Source organism: Tupaia chinensis, unplaced genomic scaffold (genome assembly GCF_000334495.1).
Source record: "Tupaia chinensis unplaced genomic scaffold, TupChi_1.0 Scaffold000054_1, whole genome shotgun sequence".
Taxonomy (NCBI): domain Eukaryota; kingdom Metazoa; phylum Chordata; class Mammalia; order Scandentia; family Tupaiidae; genus Tupaia; species Tupaia belangeri.
The window spans coordinates 4,424,295-4,445,152 of record NW_006159512.1 but is presented as its reverse complement, the minus strand read 5'-3'; the positions used below and the strand labels follow the sequence as shown (position 1 = coordinate 4,445,152).

At 39.2% G+C, this 20,858-nt stretch overlaps 1 protein-coding gene across 2 annotated transcripts in view; it reads right to left on the bottom strand.

Moving 5' to 3' along the window:
• Positions 1 to 20,414, bottom strand: part of UTP20 (UTP20 small subunit processome component) — a 131,729-nt gene extending 111,315 nt beyond the window's left edge. For both annotated transcript variants that reach the window (XM_014591769.2, XM_006141387.3), the window contains exons 1-12: positions 20,192 to 20,414; positions 19,167 to 19,247; positions 14,417 to 14,483; positions 14,158 to 14,290; positions 13,509 to 13,697; positions 10,402 to 10,483; positions 9,320 to 9,457; positions 8,464 to 8,619; positions 7,764 to 7,910; positions 7,543 to 7,677; positions 6,526 to 6,603; positions 2,826 to 3,004 (exon numbers count right to left, since the gene is read on the bottom strand). In XM_014591769.2, the coding sequence (XP_014447255.1) occupies positions 2,826 to 3,004; positions 6,526 to 6,603; positions 7,543 to 7,677; positions 7,764 to 7,910; positions 8,464 to 8,619; positions 9,320 to 9,457; positions 10,402 to 10,483; positions 13,509 to 13,697; positions 14,158 to 14,290; positions 14,417 to 14,483; positions 19,167 to 19,247; positions 20,192 to 20,236 (1,430 nt within the window). In that variant the 5' untranslated portion in view covers positions 20,237 to 20,414. The remainder of the gene's footprint in view (positions 1 to 2,825; positions 3,005 to 6,525; positions 6,604 to 7,542; positions 7,678 to 7,763; positions 7,911 to 8,463; positions 8,620 to 9,319; positions 9,458 to 10,401; positions 10,484 to 13,508; positions 13,698 to 14,157; positions 14,291 to 14,416; positions 14,484 to 19,166; positions 19,248 to 20,191) is intronic.
• Between the last annotated feature and the right edge of the window lie 444 nt (positions 20,415 to 20,858).

Below are 20,858 nucleotides of genomic sequence, written 5' to 3'. Positions count from 1 at the left end.
TATATATATATGTATATATATATATATATATATACATATATATATAGTCATTTTAGTATTAAGTATGACTCAACAATCTGAAAAAGTCTTATGAAACCTTGAGGTGCTTTAAAAAGCAGTGTCATTAGTTGCCACGTCATTCTGTTTTATCACACCTGCCAATGAGCTCCCCTCCAAAAATCCACCCTCCTCACCAGGCCTTAAAAGACTCTGTGTGATCTGACCCTCGTCCACCTCCCTCACCTCCTCTCATCCCTCTCTTCCGGGCTCACTGCTCTTTACTCACAAAGGCTTTCTTCCTGTTCTTCAAACACACTGAGCTTATTCCTGCCCCCCAGCGCCTCTGCAAGTCTCCTCTGCTTGGAAAGTCTTTCACCCACATCTATGCTGGGCTCGAGATTTAAAAAGAAATTTTTTTTTTCTTTACTCATGATAGAGTACATGTGCACATATATGAGAGTGAGAGAAAAAAATGAACACCCTCCCCAGGGTCAGGTCACATTACAATGTCATTCCTCCAGTCGTCCAGCCCGTTGGATCTCTGGTACTTGTTTGTGCCCAGAGTGTTTTAGGCTGACCCAGCCAGGGATTCAAACCAGTCACCATGGTTGAATCTCGGATTCACATGAGATGTGGCTTCTCGTGAGTGGTACGTTACTGCTGTGCCATGGAGCTGGCCCTCAACTGATTTCCCAGAAAGGTGCTAAAAACAATTCAGTGAGGAAGAACATCCTTCTCCATCACGTCGCCAGAGCAAGTAGACATCCACAGGAAAAAAAAAAAAAAGGAAACTTGACCTAAACCTCAAACTGTGTATGAGTATTTACTTGGAATGAATCACGGACTTAGAATGATAAGACTTTAAATTGGACCTCATCAAATCTTAAAACCTTGTTTTGCTTTATAAAAACCTTGTTAAAAGAATAAAGATAGGCTTTGTAAGTAGAAGAAAATACACACAAATCACATATCTGAAACAAAGATCCATATCTAGAATACATAAAGCTAAACAGTAAACACAAGAGATGAGCGGATATTTCCTTGCAGAAGACACAGGTGACACATGAAAAGATGCTTCTAAGAGCATCAGCCAATAGAGAAATGCAAATTAAAACTATAATGAGATAGCGCCATACCTCTATCAGACTGGCAAAAATAAAAAATTGTGATAAATAACCAAAAGCCAAAAGGTGAAAATGCAGAGAAACTGGATTACTCGTGTATTTACTGTTCATGGGAAACTCTGGAAGACTATTTGGCATGTCACATAAAACTAAACATGGACTTACCATACAACCCAACAATCCCATTTTGGAGCACTTATCTGGGAGAAATGAATATATGCCTGTTCTTAACAGCTTTAGATACAATAGCCACAAACTAGAACCAATCCAAATGCTCTTCAACAAGTGAATGATTAATGAAATTATGCTGTATTTATACCATGGAATGTTACTTGACAATAAAAGGGGACTACTGATACACACAATTCAGGTAAGTCCTAAGGTAATAATGCTAAGTAAAAGAAGTTGAACTCAAAAGGTGTATTGTATAATTCCACTTAGCTGATAGTCTTGAAATGATGACATGATGAAAATGGAGAAGAGATTCATAGGTGCCAGGGGTTTCGGACAGAGGGGAAAGCAGAAGGGTGAGGGTGGCTATTTAAAAGGTAGTAGCAGGGATCCTTTGTGATGATGGAAGAGTTCTGTACCTTCACTTTGGAGATGGTTAGGTAACTACACATGTAATAAAACTACACAGAACTCTATGTTCGTATACAGACACTCAGGTGAGTGCACATAAAACCAGTAATATCTGAATAAAGTTGATGGGTTGTACCAATGTCAATCTTCTAGTTGTGATATTGTAGTATAATAATGCAAGATGTTACCAAGGTGGGGGAAACTGGATGAAAGGTTTATAGCACCTCCCTGTACTACGTCTTGGGACTGTACATCAATCTGTAATTATTATTTTGTTCTTGTTATTTTTGTTTTCTATAAGGGTGTGTATGCTTGCCAGAGACAGGGAAAAAAGGTAGAAGTGAGTGAGAAACCACTCCCTAGAGGGGATTGTTACATTGTAATCCCTTCTCTCCGAATTTTGGGCATGTACACACACATGCCCAATGTGATTTTTCAAGTTACCAGCCAGGACTAGGACTTGAGCCACAGTCAGCCATGTGGGATCCAGCTGTCTTAACCTCCATGCCACCTGCTGCCCTACTTTATAATTATCTTAGAACAAAAGGTTAAGAAAATTAGTATCTTTTTCCGTTTTTATCATCCTCCAGGTATAAGTAAAGAGGTTTATGAATTCTTCCATTCATTTTGCTATGCATATATATATATACTTTTTAAAAACTTCTAAGTTGCCAAAAGGCATGTACATGGTTTTTTTTGGGGGGGAGGAGGTGTCAGAGAGAAAGCACCCTCCAATGGGGCATGGTTCTGCTACAATATTTTTTCCTCCATTTCTCTATCCCATCAAGATTTGGGGTATGCACGTACACACACATGTAATTACCATGTCTTTCAAGTCACTAGGCCAAAACTCACACCACTGTCAGCCAAGTGGCTCACTTAACCACTGTGCTATGGGGCCAGCCCAGCTTATATACACTTCTTGTTTTAACTTTGCAAAATAGGATCATATTACATATACTATGTGTATAGTGCTACAGCTTGCCCTTTTTACACAATAGCTTAACATGGAAATCTTCCCAGTTAATGCACAGCATCTGCTTTTATAGCATTCTTGATGTATTATATTTAAATGTGCAATCCTACCAACATTTCTGGGAATAAACACATGGCACTTACCCCACTGTCTGTTGTGAGAAAACCAAAGGGTACTTTTCAATTGCCATCGAGCCAGCAGTGGGAGGTGCTGCTTTGTTCAGAATGAGCTTGGCCAAAACGGCCAGAGCTTCACCTTTGATCACAGTGTCATCGATCAAGAAGCAATTCTCAATATAGGAGAGAAAGCTTGGTAGAAAAAGCTAAAAACAAAAAAGGAAATCACATTTATTGATAGGTATACACTTCAGAATAAAAAAAGGAAGATTCTAACAGTTTAAAAAAATAGGTCGTAAATACAGGATTGGGCAACATAATGGAATTAGACCTCTCCATGGGAATGACAGAAGCTAGAAGGTAATGATACAATGCCTTAAAAAGTCGGAGGGAAAGTAACTTAGAATCTAGAATCCCATACCCAGACGACTGACAATGCAGTGTAAGGAAAGAAGAAAGACATTTTTAGATGTATCAAGTCTAAAAATTTTATCTCCAATTATCTATTCATTGTAACCTCTGAAAAATGTATTCCATCAAAGGAAAAGAATCAACTGTAACAAGCCAGAGAAATATCAAGTTACTTATAAAAGATATCCCAAAAGATATCCCAAAGTGGACTTCTCATTAGAAACAATACAAACAAGGAAAGAATGGAAAAATATATTCAAAGTGTTAAGTTAAAAACAACTTTAGCCAAGAATACTATACCCGGCAAGATTATCCTTTATATGGTAAGAAAAGACATAAACATTCTCAGATAACCAAAACCTGAAAGAATTTACCACCACCAGACCAGCTCTTCAAGAAGCTCTGAACAGAGTGCTATACTAGGAAAACTAAATACAGACACACAGAAATAAGAGATCAGAAACAACCAAGAAAATGGCCAACTTAATATAGTAGGGACAAGTCCGGAGTTGAATGTTATTTTCCAGAATTTAAATGGAAAAACTGGACCACAACAGAAGAGAGATTAATTACATGAGACTGAACTGGAGAAACAGAATTTCATGATTTTTGACTAAAACATTACAAATGTTCTTCTATGCTTTGTTTTTCAGAGTTAAGGATTTTTGTCTTCTTTTGAGCTGTCAATAGGTTCATGTACGTACTATTTGAACAGAATCCTAGCCTGTTTCCTGGCTTTAAGTCTTCAGCAAATTTCTCTTAACATTTTTTGATTTTTGCTTTATTAAAGCTAAAACTGCTTTTCTTAAAATTAAAAAAAATACCTAAATACCTACCACAGTTAAGCTACATAGCCTCAGCTAGGTGCTACTTCATAGTATACTCATTCCACTTACAGAGTTTCATGCCTAAAGTCAAACGTGTGTTCTAAGATATGTACATATCAGCTGAAATGGCTATTGAAAGTATTTTGATATTTAAGATATTTTGTGAATCAATAAAATGTGGGGAGAAAAAGGGGATGGAAGCAACTATAGATACCAAAGGCAGTGTGGGAGGAGAGTCTGGAAAGGCAGAGGGTGAGAAATAGGCAATCGAAAAAAGAAAGAAAAATCTATGTAAGAAACAAGAAATGGAAAATTATTTGTGGATGATAATATGTATGATTAAGACAATATACGTATTCTGGATAGGAAATAGTTTGTTTTTTTTTTTTTTTTTGGAGAGGTTTTTGCTATAGGGCGTGTGCGCTTGCCAGAAAGACAGAGAGAGACAGAGAGACAGAAAGTGAAAAATCACCCCCAAGGGGGCATGGTCACGCCACAATCCCTTCTCCTCTGTTTTCCTCTTGGGATCTTGGGCACGCATGCACACGCGCCTGGTGTGAATTTAAGCCACCAGGTCCGGAGCTTGAACCGCAGTCAACTACATGAGAGTTGCAACATAGCCATAATGCTAACTGCTGGTCCTGGGAAATAGCATTTGTATGCTGTAATGATGTTCAGTGAATGAATGCAAAAAATTTAAAATTTAAAAAAAATTTCTAATTTTTAAAGATTGAGGCAATTTATAAACTCCAGGAAAAAGTGAGAATATTTACAATAAAGGACAAGTACCCATAAAATATTCTTTGCTTATATGCATTAAGTGTATGGTGAATATGGATTCAACTGAAATTTGTGATAAAACCTTACTGGGAAGGGGCCGGCAGGTGGTATGGTGGTCTAGGGCACAGGACTTCCACATGGCCAACTGCAGTTCGAGTTCCGGACCCAACAGCTTGCTTTCTCACTTTCTCTCTCGCTCGCTTTGTCCCTCTCTGGTCAAATTAAATAAATAAACTAATTAATTTAATTTAATTAAATAATAATTTTTTTTTTTTTTTTGGAGAGGCTTTTGCTATAGGGCGTGTGCGCTCGCCAGAAAGACAGAGACAGACAGAGCGATAGAAAGCAAGAAATCACCCACCAGGGGTATGGCCACGCCGCAATCCCCTCTCCACCATTCTCCTCTCAGGATCTTGGACATGCATGCACATGCGCCCAGCGTGAGTTTAAGCCACTATGTCTGGGACTTGAATTGTGGTCAACTACATGGGAGTCCAGTGACATAGCCATTATGCCAACTGCTGGTCCCAATAAAATAATTCTTAAAAAACAAACAAACAAACAAACAAACAAAAAACAAAACAAAACTTTACTGACAAAATGAGGAACGCAATAGAACTAAAATCCATCTCCTATAGGAGTATATCTACAGATGAGGACTAAAACTTACAAACCAAGGGAAAGCAATACATTCAGATGATTTAAAAATATAAAGTAGCTACCAGAAAAGAATATAAAAATCATTAAATGTGGTTCCTGCTAGTGAGACAAGAATAGATAATAAAAGATACCTTTTAGCCTTGTTTGACTTTTTAAACTGCATATTGTACTGATAAAAATAGGATTTTTTAAAAAGATCAAAGGGAATAGGGAAGAGAGAAGATGCAGTTTCTAAGAAAACCAGAGCAAGATACAGAGTTCTCATTGAGCAGAAAGAAACAGGATCTAGGACACTTACAAAAGATTTTTTTTTTTGAGACAAACAAGATTATATGTTATTATAGACTAAATGGAAGAATGAGAGAACAGATATAGAGATGGGTTTCTATGAAGTAACTATAGGGCTACTGATAGGGATGAATGGAAAGGGATAAAACAAATTTTATCTTCATTCCATCAGGTATCTATTTTGTAGCAATGAAATGACTTCGCAACTTTCTTTCAATGCAAACTGCTGGAGAAACTATTTTCTATGCTTCAAATTCACATAAAACTTCCTTAAACAGTTTTTCGATTTTACCATATGGTTCTATAACCACATGAAAAATGATTAAAAAACAGGTTTTCTATCATACATCATTTTAAATGCCTTAGCATAAAATAGTTTAACTGTAAGCTAGAATTGAGTATTTTTAGAAATTTTGCAACAGGGCACAAACAGTCTTTAGAGAGAATGGGACAGAAGGTCCCTCCTTTCAAGATTTTGGGCATGCATGTACATGTGCTCAGTGAGTTTCTCAAGGTGCTGGGTTCAAGACTCAAACTGTACAGCTGGCCATGTTGGATCCAGCTAACTTAAGCAGCACACTACAGACTGGCCCATGTATTTCTTTAGAAAAAAATAATAAAATGACTAAAATATGAAGCACTGATTTTGTTCCTCTCAAAAAGAAAAAAAACAAATATTACTGGATTTTGAATTTTACTATTTTATAATGACAATGTAAAAAAAAAAAAAAAGAATCTTAAACTTAGTATATCTTGGTTACCTGTTCAAACTGCTTCATAGCAAACATGACTTCAGAAAAATTCCAAATTAGACGTCTTTCAAATCTGCTCTCAAAAATCTGTGGACCACAGGTAAAAAATATTAATAGACAATCACTCCCTCTTCCCCCCACTACACCCCAAGAAAGTAGACACAGGAAGAGACTGATGAACACACTTTAACCAGTGTTCTGTCCAAATGGTCAGCCTTCTCTAAAGGAGCTTACATGGGGCTCTGTCTAAGAGGTGCTCAATTCTTTCCCAGCTACACAGAATTACAAAAGGGCAAGCGGTATGACCTTGCACCTTCCCAAAAAATGTACCAATAGACTAGATGAAGCTAAGGAAAGCCTAACTACCTTTCTATTTTTAATCTACTCCCCTCCAATCCATCTTCCAAACTCACCAAAATGCAAACCTCATCAGGTTATTTCCTTGATTAGAATCCTTCCCAGGACCCTTCACTACGTGCAGGGTAAAGCCCTAAGGCCCTATCTAAATTCTGCAATGTTGAGCACAGTGCTGCTGGTATCATACCACACTTCGTGTGTCCAGACTGCACACACATCTATGAAAACATCTTTGCTATTCTGTTTCATGTTTTTAATCCCATTTAGGCTAGTAAACCTTCAAAGGCTATCTCAAATAAGCCCTTTAAAAAGCTTTCTTTGTTCCTCAATCCCAGGCAAAATGAATGCTTTTAATTCAATTTATCTCCAATAGATCGGTAAAAAGATTACAGTTACTCACTGCCAGGCCCCTATAATGTAGCGTTCTCTCTGGAACACCAACGGTAAGCTAGTCTACATGTTCACTGAGTATCTGCTATACAGACTTAGCTTTTAACATACTTTATTTTACTTATTTCTATTACAGCATGCAATTCACATCTCCTTAACAAGATTATAAATTCCTTAAGAGTAGGGCCTTTGCCATGCTTCATTCGTATTCCCCAGTAGGCTTACTCAATGCTAAATACATTGTTAACTATTCAATTAATATTTATTGACATGAATTACTTTTTCAATGGTCTCTTTGATGAGGGTCTCCGGCAAGGAAACATTTTCACCTAGGATCAAAGCAGAAATTACATCCAAGAGGGTCTCCCGGCAAGATGTGGAGAGATTGGTAATTTGTAATGTTTTCGACAGTACCTACAAAAATAACAGAAAAAGCAATGTACATTTAGCAATCTACTTTTAATAAACAGACTCTTAAGCATATTAAGCTGGGAACTCACCTTACAAACATCAGCAGGTTTGGTTATTTTGGAGCCATGTCCATGTTTCACCAGTATCAGGTATGTTTCTAACAATCTTTTTATCTGTTCAGAACTTTCGCAACAGTTAGTTTTTGTTACTTTTGTATGTAGATTCAGGAGCGATTCCTACCAACAAAGAATTGAACAGAGATAATAACTGTAAAATATTGAACTCATTTGTTAATCCGATAAGGAAAATTTTGTGTGATGTAGTCAACTTTCACATTCTTTCACTTTAGAAGAGAAAGACTTATTTACCAGCAGTCACTATGATAGTAACAGCTAACATTTACTGAGCACACTGTTCTAAGTTTTTTGTAAGTATTTACCGTCCTCACAGCAACCTTAAGGTGGGATTCATTATTGCCCCCAGTTATCAGATGAAGAGATCGAGGAATAGGAACCTTAACTTTTCCAAGCACACCAGCACTAAGGGGTACAAGATTCAAACAGAGGCAGTCTGGCTCATGAGTATCTCTTCACCACGATGCCCTGCTGCTTCTGCAGATACCACACACACAGACATGACAGGGAGTAGGGGGAAGGAAAATCCTAACGTGTGGAAAAGGACCAAGAAAACAATCCAGAAATACCACTTCCGGGAGTGCTCTGCTAAACTCAGGGCAACAATAAACTCTTAAGACTCATTACATACACATCCCTCAAAATAAGAACTCACTTGCAAACAGTCAAAAAATACACCAAAATGTTCCTTGTAGATGTAGAATACAGTGGATTTGACCATGTTTTTGAGTGTTTCTCCAACTAGAATCCATGGCAGCTGAGTTTCAGATTCAGTAACTGGTCCTAGCTTTTGCAAAATTAGCTTCACTGCCTGTGGGAATGCAAGAGTCATTCAAATGAACATATAAAGTATTGGGTTGTTGGAAAAGGTATGATGCATTTTTACACAGAAACAAAAAAATACGTATTGATGTTTCCTATGACTCAATATTATGCTGAGAGTTGCCACTCTATGTTAGCTACCTTAAAAATCTGGTCTTGAGGGACCAGCAGGTGGTGTGGTGGTTAAGGTGCTGGATACTCCCACATAGTCAACCATGGTTTGAGTCCTGGACCTGGTGGCTCGCTTTCTCACTTTCCCTTGCTCTTACTCTGTCTCTGCTCAAATTAAAATAAATGAATGAATAAATAAATAAAATTAAAAAAAAAAAATCTGGTCTGGAATAATCAAGGATATGGCAGGTCTGGCAGTTAACAATGTGTCCCAAGAGGAATTGATAAACTATGCCAGGGAATTATATCATACGACTGTCGCCTACCCACCTACCCTCCGTATTTCCTGCTAGGATCCAGGATAAAGACAGCAATGCTCTTAAAAGTAAAAATACCTAACCATGCAGGGCTCACATTAGGTAAGCATTGTTACTCTACCCGTGAGGTTCCCCACCGAGCGCTGTCTCCTTATTCAAGCCTGCACTCTCTCCATATCATTTACGCAACTTTACTCTTTTTCTGATTAATCCCTGCCCCCCCGCCCCCGTGGATTCCAAGCACTTCCCCCTGTTACTTACCTGGCCTGCACAGGAGTGAAACATATTTCTTACTCCTTTGCACATTTCAAAGAGCAACTGTCCAACTCCTTCTACTTTTTCTGGATGTTCTCCAAGATCGAGAAACATTAAATTGAAAAGTGCATTTTTATCAGAGACCTAAAGTGGGAAATGAAAACAAAATTATATTGATGACACAAACGTATCTAAATGATGAAATCTCATCTACTATCTTACATACTCATACTGAGAAGGAATAAGAAAAAACTCTCAAAGGAAAGGACGTTTGTAAAGATGCTGAACTACTACTACTGTGTTTGCTCACTTGCAATGTCACACGCAAGAGTAAACCGCTGGGTCTGGGACTCAAATCACCGTCGGCATGTGAGAGTCTGGCACTTTAACAACCATGCCATCTGCTGGTCCCATAGTCTATCTTTCAAAGTAAATCATGTATTTGTATTTTATGAGCATTTAAAGAAATTTGATACCATTTTTTTTTTAAATTACAAAAAAAGTCTCTAAAATTTACCATGGAAATAAATACAAATGACACCATGCTACCTGTTGCTTTCAGGAAGCCATTACAAAAATTTCTGTTTTCTCATTGTTCATATATTCACTGACTGGGATTAGATGACACCTTTGAATATGTACACTGGAAGCTACTAAAGCACTAACAATAAAGAAGCACCTGAAATTATTTCACATTACTAAGTGTAGACTAAGCCTTACAGAGTGATAAACTCAAAAGAGTAACAGCTTTTTAGTTATTTAAAAAAAAAACACATAATAATCTCATTTCAAAAAAGATAACTGCTTCTATTCATCAAATTATTTTTGAAAAAGTTTATATATTTAATTAATTTCATGACTGAGAGAGAAGGTGGGAGGGAAGAGACAAGGGGAGGAGAAGGAAATGGGAGAGGGAGAGAAGGGCACCCCCAGCATCTGCACCTTGTCAGAAGCATGCTCAGGAAGGGCCTGGAACGTGAACCTGGGTCCTTCCCATGTGAGCCCAATTATGTCACTGCTTTGCTACTGTCTGCCCCCATTCATCAACTTCACACAATTAGCAATAATCATATAAAATATCAGCTAACCTTTCTCATCAAAAAAGTAAAGCTTTCAGCAGCAAAATTTCTTATGTGTAGTTTTTTATGAGCCAGGAGTGTACTGTACAAGCTGTAAATGAGAAAAATAAGACATTTAATTAATCATACAGTTCTGATAAAGGTCAGTGATATATCCAACACAGCACCAGGTAGGCAATGAATATATAGCGGGTACAGAAGTTTAATATCTCATTCATATACCAAGACACCCACATGCTCAACAGAAGACTGAAGGCCACAGACTCAAGAGCCCTAGGATTAGGGATGCTGGTTTTACAGGACAGACGCGAGGAAAAGCTGATACTTGTAGTGAGTTCTGACCAGCACAGGGACAATTCAGGTGGAGACCGGACTGTATATCATGGTAACAGCAAGAGTAAAAACGGATGGGCAGAAATGGTCATGTTTAAGAGAACAGAACAAGGTGGGTCCACCTACAATAAAAGCAGAAGGATGACGTGGTTGAGGAGGGTACCTGCGCACAAGGCTGCCCAGGTCAACAGGCAGCTCCGGCACCAAGCCGAGGAATGTGGGCTCGAGCTTACATCCATGTAAGCACTTACTCTGCAATACTTCATTTAATCCATATAATAAATCTATGTTTGTTTGTTTGTTTGTTTTTAAGTTCTGTTACAGGGTGTGTGCACTTGCCAGAGACAGAAAGAGAAAGAAAAGAGGGGGAAAGTAAGCAAATTGGCCACTGAGGGGGGCATGGCCATGCCAAAGACCCTTCTCCTCTACTCTCCTCTCATGATTTTGGGCACACATGTACACATCCCTAGCATGATTTCAATTTTGTTTTTAAAAGAAATATTTTGCTATAGGGTATGTGCACTTGCCAGAGATACAGAGATACAGAAAGCAAGAAATCAGCCCCCCCAAGGGGGATGGCCATGCTGTAATCCCTTCTCCTCCATTTTCCTCTCAGGATTTTGGACATACACACACATGAGCCTGGCCAGAATTTTAAGCCACCTGGTCCAAGAATTGAACCATGGTCAGCTATGTGGAAGGCCAGCAATGTAACCACTATACTATCTGCTGGTCTCCCAGCATGATTTTCAAGAGACTGTGTCCAGGACTCAAACCTTGAAGTCAGCCATGTGGGATCCAGCTGCCTTAATCACCGTGCCACTGGCTAGCTCCAGAATTTATATACTATTACTATTATTTATAAATGATTGAATAAATGAATGAATCTTACTGTGTCACAATCTTCTTGCCTCAGTCCCCATGCCAAGGGATTAGAGGCACAACCACCATGCTTGGTCTTTAGGTTAGACTAGGAATCAAAACCAGCCTTCCATGTGGGTCCAGCCTAGGAAGCACAGTGCCACTGTTGCTGGGCCCAGGGGACAGGCACTATTATTATCCCATCCTGCACATAACGAAAGGCTAAGCAACCTGCTCAGGTTCATACTGCCCTGCAGCTAATACAGGAGGACATGGAAGATGCCACTTGTGTTTCTGCTGTGTCCAGTATCTAATAGCTCCTTTGTCATAGCAGGTACGAATAAATACTGGCCGAACGACAAATGAATATTTTCAGAAGATTGATTTGGCAGTAATAAGCAGGATAAAATAAAGGAAGATGAGGCTGGTAACCTCATAAAAGAGCTGCTTAGGTCATACAAGCTTGGGCTAACACCAAGGAATGAGAGAGGCTGGTATTAGAGGGAACTAGCAAAGGGCTCCAAGAGACACTTTAGAAATCCCTGCAGTGGAGCCAGACTTTACGATCTGGCTCTCCAACAGAGCTTCTCCAACATCACCCAGTTACTCTCACTCTCACAGGTGCTGCTTCACCACCCAGTCCTTGCCGTTCTTTGAACATGTCAGGCATGTGCCCAAGATCTCCTCTCCCTGCTCAAATGTGAGTTTTGTGAGAAGAGTTTTAAATTTTATTTGGGATCGTATTTCAAGCAGCTGGCACACAGCACTCGACCAATACTCACTGAGTGTGAATGACAGAGTTAAGAGGATTTAAAGTCCTTGAAGACAATTGGGTCAAACATAAGATGCCAAAATTCAGTGATGAAAAACCTGATGACATCATTGATAGAAAATGAGGAACCAAACAGAGTCTGGCATGTGGCAGGCAGTCAATACATACTTACTAAATACACAAATGGATGAAAAGATAAAAAGCATTAGTTGGAACAGGAATGTAATCAGCTTGTTTTCAGTAATCCTCAAAGGAAAATATCCAGGCTGTTGCAAATAAATGTAGAACCAAAGAGCCTGACTTAGGAGACATAAAAACGGCAGCTTTTATGACAGTTGAAATCATAAAACTAAACAAACTATATTCCCTAAAGACCTTGCTAGCTGTTTAATATCTTTGTTCAAAGTTTCTAAAAAGAGAAGGGAAGGCACTGCAAAGGAGATGGCACAGAGACAAACTCGATTGTCCTATCCCACACCCATAGCTTTTACCGGCGAGTAAAGAGTTGAGCACTGACCTCAAACAGTCCTGTGGCAATTACAGTATGTAGAAACAATCAGAAGACCAAGTGGCAAGATCCATGAAATCCAGATTTAAACAGTTAATAAGCAATTTTCCCCTGACTTTAAACAAAAAGCTACTGTGGAATGCACTCTCTTTCTCTGTCCACATTTACTCACAAACAGGGAGAGTCTGTTTTGACTTAAGTATATTAACAAAGGACATGCAGATGTTTACGACGGAGTTATTAAAGAGTTTGCAGCTTTGTAGAGGACAGCATTACAATAAAAACAGTTAACAATAAAAGTCATATAACATGAGAGGAAAAAAAAATATCAAAGGGGTGCAGAGTACAAAGCTCTCATCTGGCTAAGGTGCCTGGGGGGATTTGTAGAGGTTACGATATCCAGGTTAGGCTTTGATGGTAGGTATAATTTTAATAACCAGAGATGAAAAAAGGCCAGGCCAACTCAGAATTTAGACACGTGTGATACATACTGGCAGACCAGATTATGGACCCTTTTGGCCAGAGAATCAACTTTGTATAAGGAAATAGCTGGCTATTGAGCTGGAAAGGTAGTTCGGAGTCCATCAATAGCCAGAGAAAATAGGAAAGGCAATGAAAAAGTAAGTTAGAGAAAAGGGTCACCTGTATATTCTGGACATGTCCTTTACCATCAGTCTCCACAGGTATTTGTAAAGATATGATAACGAGGTGAAAGCCCATTCCAACAACTCTGTGTCCTGTGTCTCCAGGATTGAGGTGATAGCCAGAAAAAAATCTTGAAAGTGTGGATAGAAATCCATCTGCAGGTCTCGTGCCAACTGTACGACCAAACTAGATTGAAAAACATGAAGCACTTGATTAAGAGGGACATGTATATATTTAAAAAGAAAAAAGGGCTACAAATCTATCAAAGATAGCAATAAGCCTATGATCACTGGATCAATTAAACCAAAACAGTACTAAATCAAGTCTTAAGAGCTACAAAATTCTTTAAATCTTAGAGTTCAGCAAAGAGATCAGGCAAAAAGGTACATCTCACACGTTACAGTCAATTGTTCCTACATTGTCAAGGAAAAAAGGGGTTCTTTTGGGAGTATACAACAAATGCAAAGTTGTACCCCTAAAATTCTGCTTTGTTATAAATGCACTTTCTCCTGGTAGTCTGATCTAAACGAAAAGGTAAATTCTTGTTTCTAAATTTAAATATCTGAACTAAGGCATTATGAGCTACGAAACACGACCTGTCTTAAAATTTAGATAAATGTTATCAAACTCTCAAGATGCTACTTACTCCAAAAGGGGTTGAAAGGCAAAACTGTTCTTAATTTGCAGGTGAGTCTTCAAACTCTGAACTATTTCGTTTTGATGATAGACCAACTGGTTAAATGATTGGCACTTGTCAATAACTTCTTTGTAAAATTTTCCTGGGTTCGAAAAAAAAAAAAAAAAAAAGAATACATCCTACATTCCTGTTACATTACTATGTAGTTATCTAAAACATGTGAAGTGGAAATTACGGGTGAATAAAATGGAAACAAAATAGAAAATACCGAAGTGTTCCGTAAGGTTCAATTCTCTCCATTTCAGCAGACCTTCAAAAAAGTAGGTTTCAACCTCCTGCCAAGATTAAAGCAGTCCATTAATCAGACAAATCCAAGAAAAGTACAAAGCAAATAAGTACCTGATATATTAATATCTTAAGACAATGATAGCCAAGAGTTTAACAATTCCTTTTAATTTTTTTATAAGTGACATTAACTAATATACTTTTTAAAAAGCAATCAGAAGTATGACACTGAATAGCAAAGTTAATTAACAGAAACAAAATTACAGAAAGAGGCACAATTTCTAGTATTATAAAATATAGTGGTAGGGAGAAAATAGTTAAAAATTTACTGTGTATCACAGAGTAACTATAAGAGTTTTGAATGTTCCCAACACAAATGAATGACAAATACGTAAGGAAAAGAATTACATATTAAGTCAGCAGATGATTTATAAAAACAATGTTTTTTGAATGTAGTTGTAGCAAATAATTCCCAAATACCCATTTAAGAGTCACACTAAGGAAAATATTTTTTCCTGTTTACAATTTTAAGCACAGAAAAATAAGCTGACTTCATTATAGTTTTTTCATTCTGTTTGAGAAACATGAATTGCTACAACCTTATGGGAAGTAATCTAGCATTTCTATGAAAATGAAAAAAGGAATGCCCTTTCACCCAGGCAATTCCACTTCTGGAGAGATTTCTTATAAAATTTATGAATGTACAAGTAAAAGATGTTTATTTAGCTTGACTATAGAGAGGAGGAAACAGAAGACAGCCTGAATAACCCACAGAAGGAAAATGTTTGGAATAACGTACAGCCTATACATAATAAGGTACATTTCAGGATATTAAAAGGAGTTGTATCTGTGCTGAACTAGAAGGACACTGATGATATGAGCAGGATAGAAAAATGCACATATAACAAGTTGTCAATTTTGGTTTCCTTGGCAACAAGGGGTGGGAGTAGTGAGATAATAGGCTTTTTCTAAGTTTGCCACTATGTTATTTAGCTTGTGAATATAGCATATATTTTTGTACTTTGAAAGGTAAAGGGGGAAACAGCAATTAGTGTAATGGCTCTGTCGCTGGACTACCACATAGTTGACCGCAGTTCGCGTCCCGGACCCGGTGGCTTAAAACTCACGCCGGGCGCGTGTGCGTGCGTGCCCAAGATCCCGAGAGGAGAATGGAGGAGAAGGGATTGAGGCATGACCATCCTCCCTGGGGGGTGATTTCTCGGTTTCTGTCTCTATGTCTCTGTCTGTCTGGAGAGTGCACGCGCCCTATAGTAAAAATCTCTCCCCAAAAAAAGGTAAAGGCAATATACTATTATGATACCTGCAGGTACATATGCATGTGGGTATACATAGATACAAATAAATATACAGAGGAAAGAACACCAACACAAAGGTACATACATAAACACATGTCATATCTACTACCATCTCAAAAAGATCCTTAAATTGTGCTTTGGGCATTAACTACAAAATGAAATAAAATTATTAAGTAGTAGGCCAGCTGGATTCAAATCCATGGTTCAAGTCTCAGACCTAGCAACTTAAGAAATACACTGAGTGCATTTGCATGCAGGTCCAAAATCCCAAGAGGAGATGAGAAGAAAGGATTGTGGTGTGGCCAGCCCCTCTGGGGAGTGATTTCACACTCTACCCCCTTTTAATGCTGGTGAGCACAGACATCCTATAGCAAACTTAAAAAAAAATTTTTTTAAGGGGCCAGCAGGTGGTGAAATGGTTAAGGAGCTTGACTCCCATGTGGACAACTGCGGTTTGAGTCCAGGACTGGCGACTAGATAATCATGCCAGGTGCACATGAATGTGTGCCCAAAATCCCAAGTGAAGAATGGAGGGGAAAGGACTGCAGTATGGCCATCCCTTTAGGGAGTGATTTCTCACTTTCCCTTTCTGTCTCTCTCTAGCAAGCACACACGCCCTATGGCAAAAACTTAAAACAAAACAAAACAAAACAAAACAATATAAAACAAAAAAACAATAGGCAGAACAGTGAGGAAGAAAAAGAAATCCATTAAATTTTGTTTACAGTCCCTTAAGTCAGAAGGGAAACACATATTAGCTTAAATCTAAACATAGAAGGCATTCCTAGCCCAGCATGTGACTGGCACATGTCAGTCATTTGTGATAGATTATGTCCTATCCTTTTCCTAGCTGTCTCTGCAGCTTCCTCCACCAAAAGATGGGGCCTGTTCTCCACCTCTGGAATCTGGCCTGGTGTCATGACTTGCTTTGACCAATAATGCGATGGAAATGACCCTGCAACATCCAAAGCTTGGCTCTATGAGGACTTACGGCTTTTGCCTTCACTTTCCTGGAAAGATTCTGTTATCATGAAAAGAAGCCTACTCTAGCTTCTTATAGAATAAAAGGTTTTGAGGAGAATCAAGACCAACAAGAAAGAAGAAACTCCCAGATATGTGACTGAAGCCATTCTGGACCATCCAGCACAGAATCCTACACCAGGCTCTTCTCTGCTAACTTAGCACTCCACCCACACGTACTTTCAATTTCTGTGGCTTAAACTATAAGCCATATGCTGAATGTCAAATCTACAATCCCACAACTAAAATAAGCTATGCTCCAGGTCCATACACTAACTGTCTTTTGGACACTATCATTTGGATGGTCACTGGTACCTCAAACTCAACAAGCTCCAAATGGAACTAATTATCTTGCCTTCCTGTGGTCCTCTTCCTAAAATCTTGATGAGTGACATTCTCAACCACACAATTACTGGAATCAAAAACCTTAAGCCTGTTCTCTTTCTCCTTGCACATTCAGTAGGTCACAATTCCTACCCATTCTACTTCCTTCACATCTCTGGAATCTTGCCCTTCTCTCCAGCTTGCTGGCTACTACCACAATCGCTTCTTATTTAGATGACTACCAGATCCTCATAACGGGTCGCCCTGACTCCAGTCCAGCTCTTTACTCCACACTAAAGCCAAAGTGACCAAAAGCTTAAACCAGATCAAGTCACACACTCCCATATACAGTCCTACTATGAAACCCCATAGCTTTAGGGTAAAATCTAAATTAACTTGACATCTGAAGCCTTTTATGAACCTTGCCTATCTCTCCAGCATTCTTTCACAAGCTAAACCTCCCTCCATCCCAGTCACCATCACCACAAAGACTTTACACACACGTAATAAACTACTTTGTAGTGTCTTGAATGTGATGTGTATTCTCTAGGCTGGTCTTTTATATAAGCTTCTCACTCGGCCTGAAATAACCTTTTCTGCCCCCTTGGCCACACTAAAACCTATATAAACAACAAAACTCTATCTGGTACCACTTTATCTAGAACAACTTTTCTGACACTGCATCCTTCACTGCTAAAGAATTTAGGATAGGCTCCTTTCACTGTGAGTTCTCAAAGCATTATATGCTTACCTAGATAACCTCATTTAACACACTGAACTTACATGACAGAAACAATGTATTCAAAAATACAGTAAGTAGAGTCCAACTAGAGCCATGAGAAGAATAGTAAGTACTGAGGCTGAATTCCCAGGTTAAAGGCATGTTACACAGGACCTTAAAAGGCTAACATGGGAGTGATGACTTAAAGCAAACAAAAGATTTCTGCGGAGGTATTATAAAATTAGAGCATAATCAGAAGTGGAAAAATTATATAGTTTAACCCTTTTCATTTTTTGGGAGGAGGAAACTAAGCCCCAGGAAAGTGACTTGCTCAAAACTGCTTTATAACTACAGCTGCAGGAATCTGAATATAGCAGTACACGGAATGCACATGGTAACTGAACATGCTATCACAAAAGCCAGCTGGGCATCGAGTCATTAGCATCACCTGAAGGAACTTTCCGAAATGACAGAAAATGTTCCATGTCTACATTTTGTCCAATATGGTAACAACTAGGCAGATATCCAGGGACTTAAAGAAGTTCATGAAACAATGTAATTGAAGTATGAATTTATTTCGGCGTAAAAAAACCTGAAACCATGGTCTGATGGTTAAGGGAGCTAGATCACACATGGCCAACTGCAAGGTTTGACTCCTGGACACAGCAGATTGAAAAACAGGCCAGGCATGTGTGCGTACATGCCCAGAATCCCCCAATCAGGGGGAAATAAAGAAGAAGAGATTGTGGCATAACCAAGTCCCATTGGGGGTGCTTTCTCTCTTGTTCTCTTCCTCTCTCTAGTGAGTTCACACATCCTCTGCCAAATTTTTTAAGAAGGAAACCCAGCATACTTCTTCATATCACAAATTTCCCAATTAACTTTTATTTTTTATAGTTTATTTATTTATTTTTTTCCATGAGCAAGAGATACAGCACCCCCAAGAGGGTCTGGACACTGTGATCCACCCCCTAGCCTCAGCCAGCTCCAGATCACAGACATCCATGTACCCGGTGTACTTAGGAAAGTCTCAGGACAGGTGTGAACCCAGAATCTCCCGTATGGGTCAGCCTTGCAGAGTGCTACATTTTACCTCTGTGCTACCATCCATCATTCTTCCCCCCACCCCCCAGGAACTTTCTGAAGATCTCTTGTATGGTTACTGAGTATTTGGATTTTTAACTTACTTTAATATATTATAATTGCCATGTATAACTACCACCCTAGATAGCACAGGTCTAATGCATGCATGTTCATAAAGGAATGGCTTGAAAACATTTCTACCAACAGGAGAAATTAACACACCAATTATGACTACTTGAAGGCTGGCTAGTATTAGAGTATTCTCTTACCTCATCATAGCTCGCAGTCCTATCAATCCGGTGAATAATGTCGATATTCACATTACCCAGTCGTTCAGCGAATGTAAGAAACTGTTGGGGAGGACATATTTAAGATATATCATTTAATCATTTAATACTTATCACATCTTGAATGTTTGAGTGCTGTATCATAATCATACATGGGCAATTTTCTTGTGGAAGCAGGAAACTTTAAAGCTTCAATAAGTCTCTCCATGCACTATCATTGCAAATAATGATATGCTTTCCTTGTAATTTAGGCTTGTGCTCTCTATCATTCATAAAATGTATAATTGACCTTTGAAACTAAAAGCAAGCATCTCTGATGGAAAGGATAAGTGTAAATACAGACCGAAAGACATAGGGTTTTTAAAAACCCTGCTGAATTACTATTCAAAGAAAATGAATACCTTTATGAATACATGTGCATAAGTTCTTTCAGCTATGCCATCTCAAATAACATTTTTATACTAGACTGGTGGGCCTAGGCAAACGCTGCCGATTTGCCTAGCTAGAGGGACTGTTAGGATTCATATCCCGCTACTAGCACAGGGATGTGGCTAAGTCGTTACAACAAAATGTTTTTAAATATATACAGGCGTACGGTTGTACCGTATCAAAAATCCTGAAAAGAAACTATCAAGGGGCAAACGGAGAAAGTGCTGTAGTAGTCAGCAACTGGAAATTTCACTTCCTCCAGCTGGCCCAAGCCCCCGGTTTTTAAAGATAAAAGAATTGGGGAGACTCGGTTCTCGGTCCTAAACAATCTCCTGGCATGATTTAACTCTGGTCAAATGAGAATTCTCAGGACGCGCCAGACTCAACAAACCATGGATGAAATCTACTGTCGAGTCTTTCTTTCCCCATCCTATATTTACTACATCTGGGGGAGGTCCCTCTTCCACTGGAGCCTCCGGGTAAGTGACAGAAGCTCAACCTAGAACTCTACAGCCCCTGTGTCTCGTTCAGGGACAGTCTCACGGTTGGGATTCTCCCACCCAAGGTCCCGCGCTCACCCGGTAGGTGTTCTCGGTCTTGTGGGAAATGGGCTTTGGCTTCATGGCTTCGGAGGGTCAGCGGCCCGCGAGGGCCTCTGGAAGGACGGAGGAGATGCAGCCGACCTCGGAGAGGGGAAAGTCGCTCGCAGATCCTCACTGATCGGAGTCCCAGGTGCTTGATTTTCTCACGTGCAGGTTGAGCCCCTGGGCGCCGCCATGTTGCGTACGGGGAGGGGGCCTGAGTGTGTCACGTGGGCGGAAGAAGCAGAGCGAGCATGCGCAGCCTGCAGGGCGGCTGTCAGTAGGAGGGGTGGGGCTGGCGGTGCGCATGTGTGAGTGCCGAGTTCCCACCACTCTCCAGAGGAGAGGCTTTTCAAGAAAGGTGAGAAAACACGCCCTTCCTTATCAGCTAACGTCGACTGTGCGGCACTTTGTACTCTGCTCCATGCAAAACTTTTCCCAACCGTAATTTACCAGGAAACCTATTGTGAATTCCAAATAGATACATATAAAGAAGATTTATATTTGTAAGCGTCGTTGACACGTGAAGAAACCAAGGTAGTGCAGGTAAACGTGGCAGACTTCATTCAGACTCTAAATTCTGATCTTCTTAACCACTTGTCTCTAAATATTATGAAATCGAAAATTAGAAAAGGAATTTTGAAGAAAAAAGTTAATGTTGTTT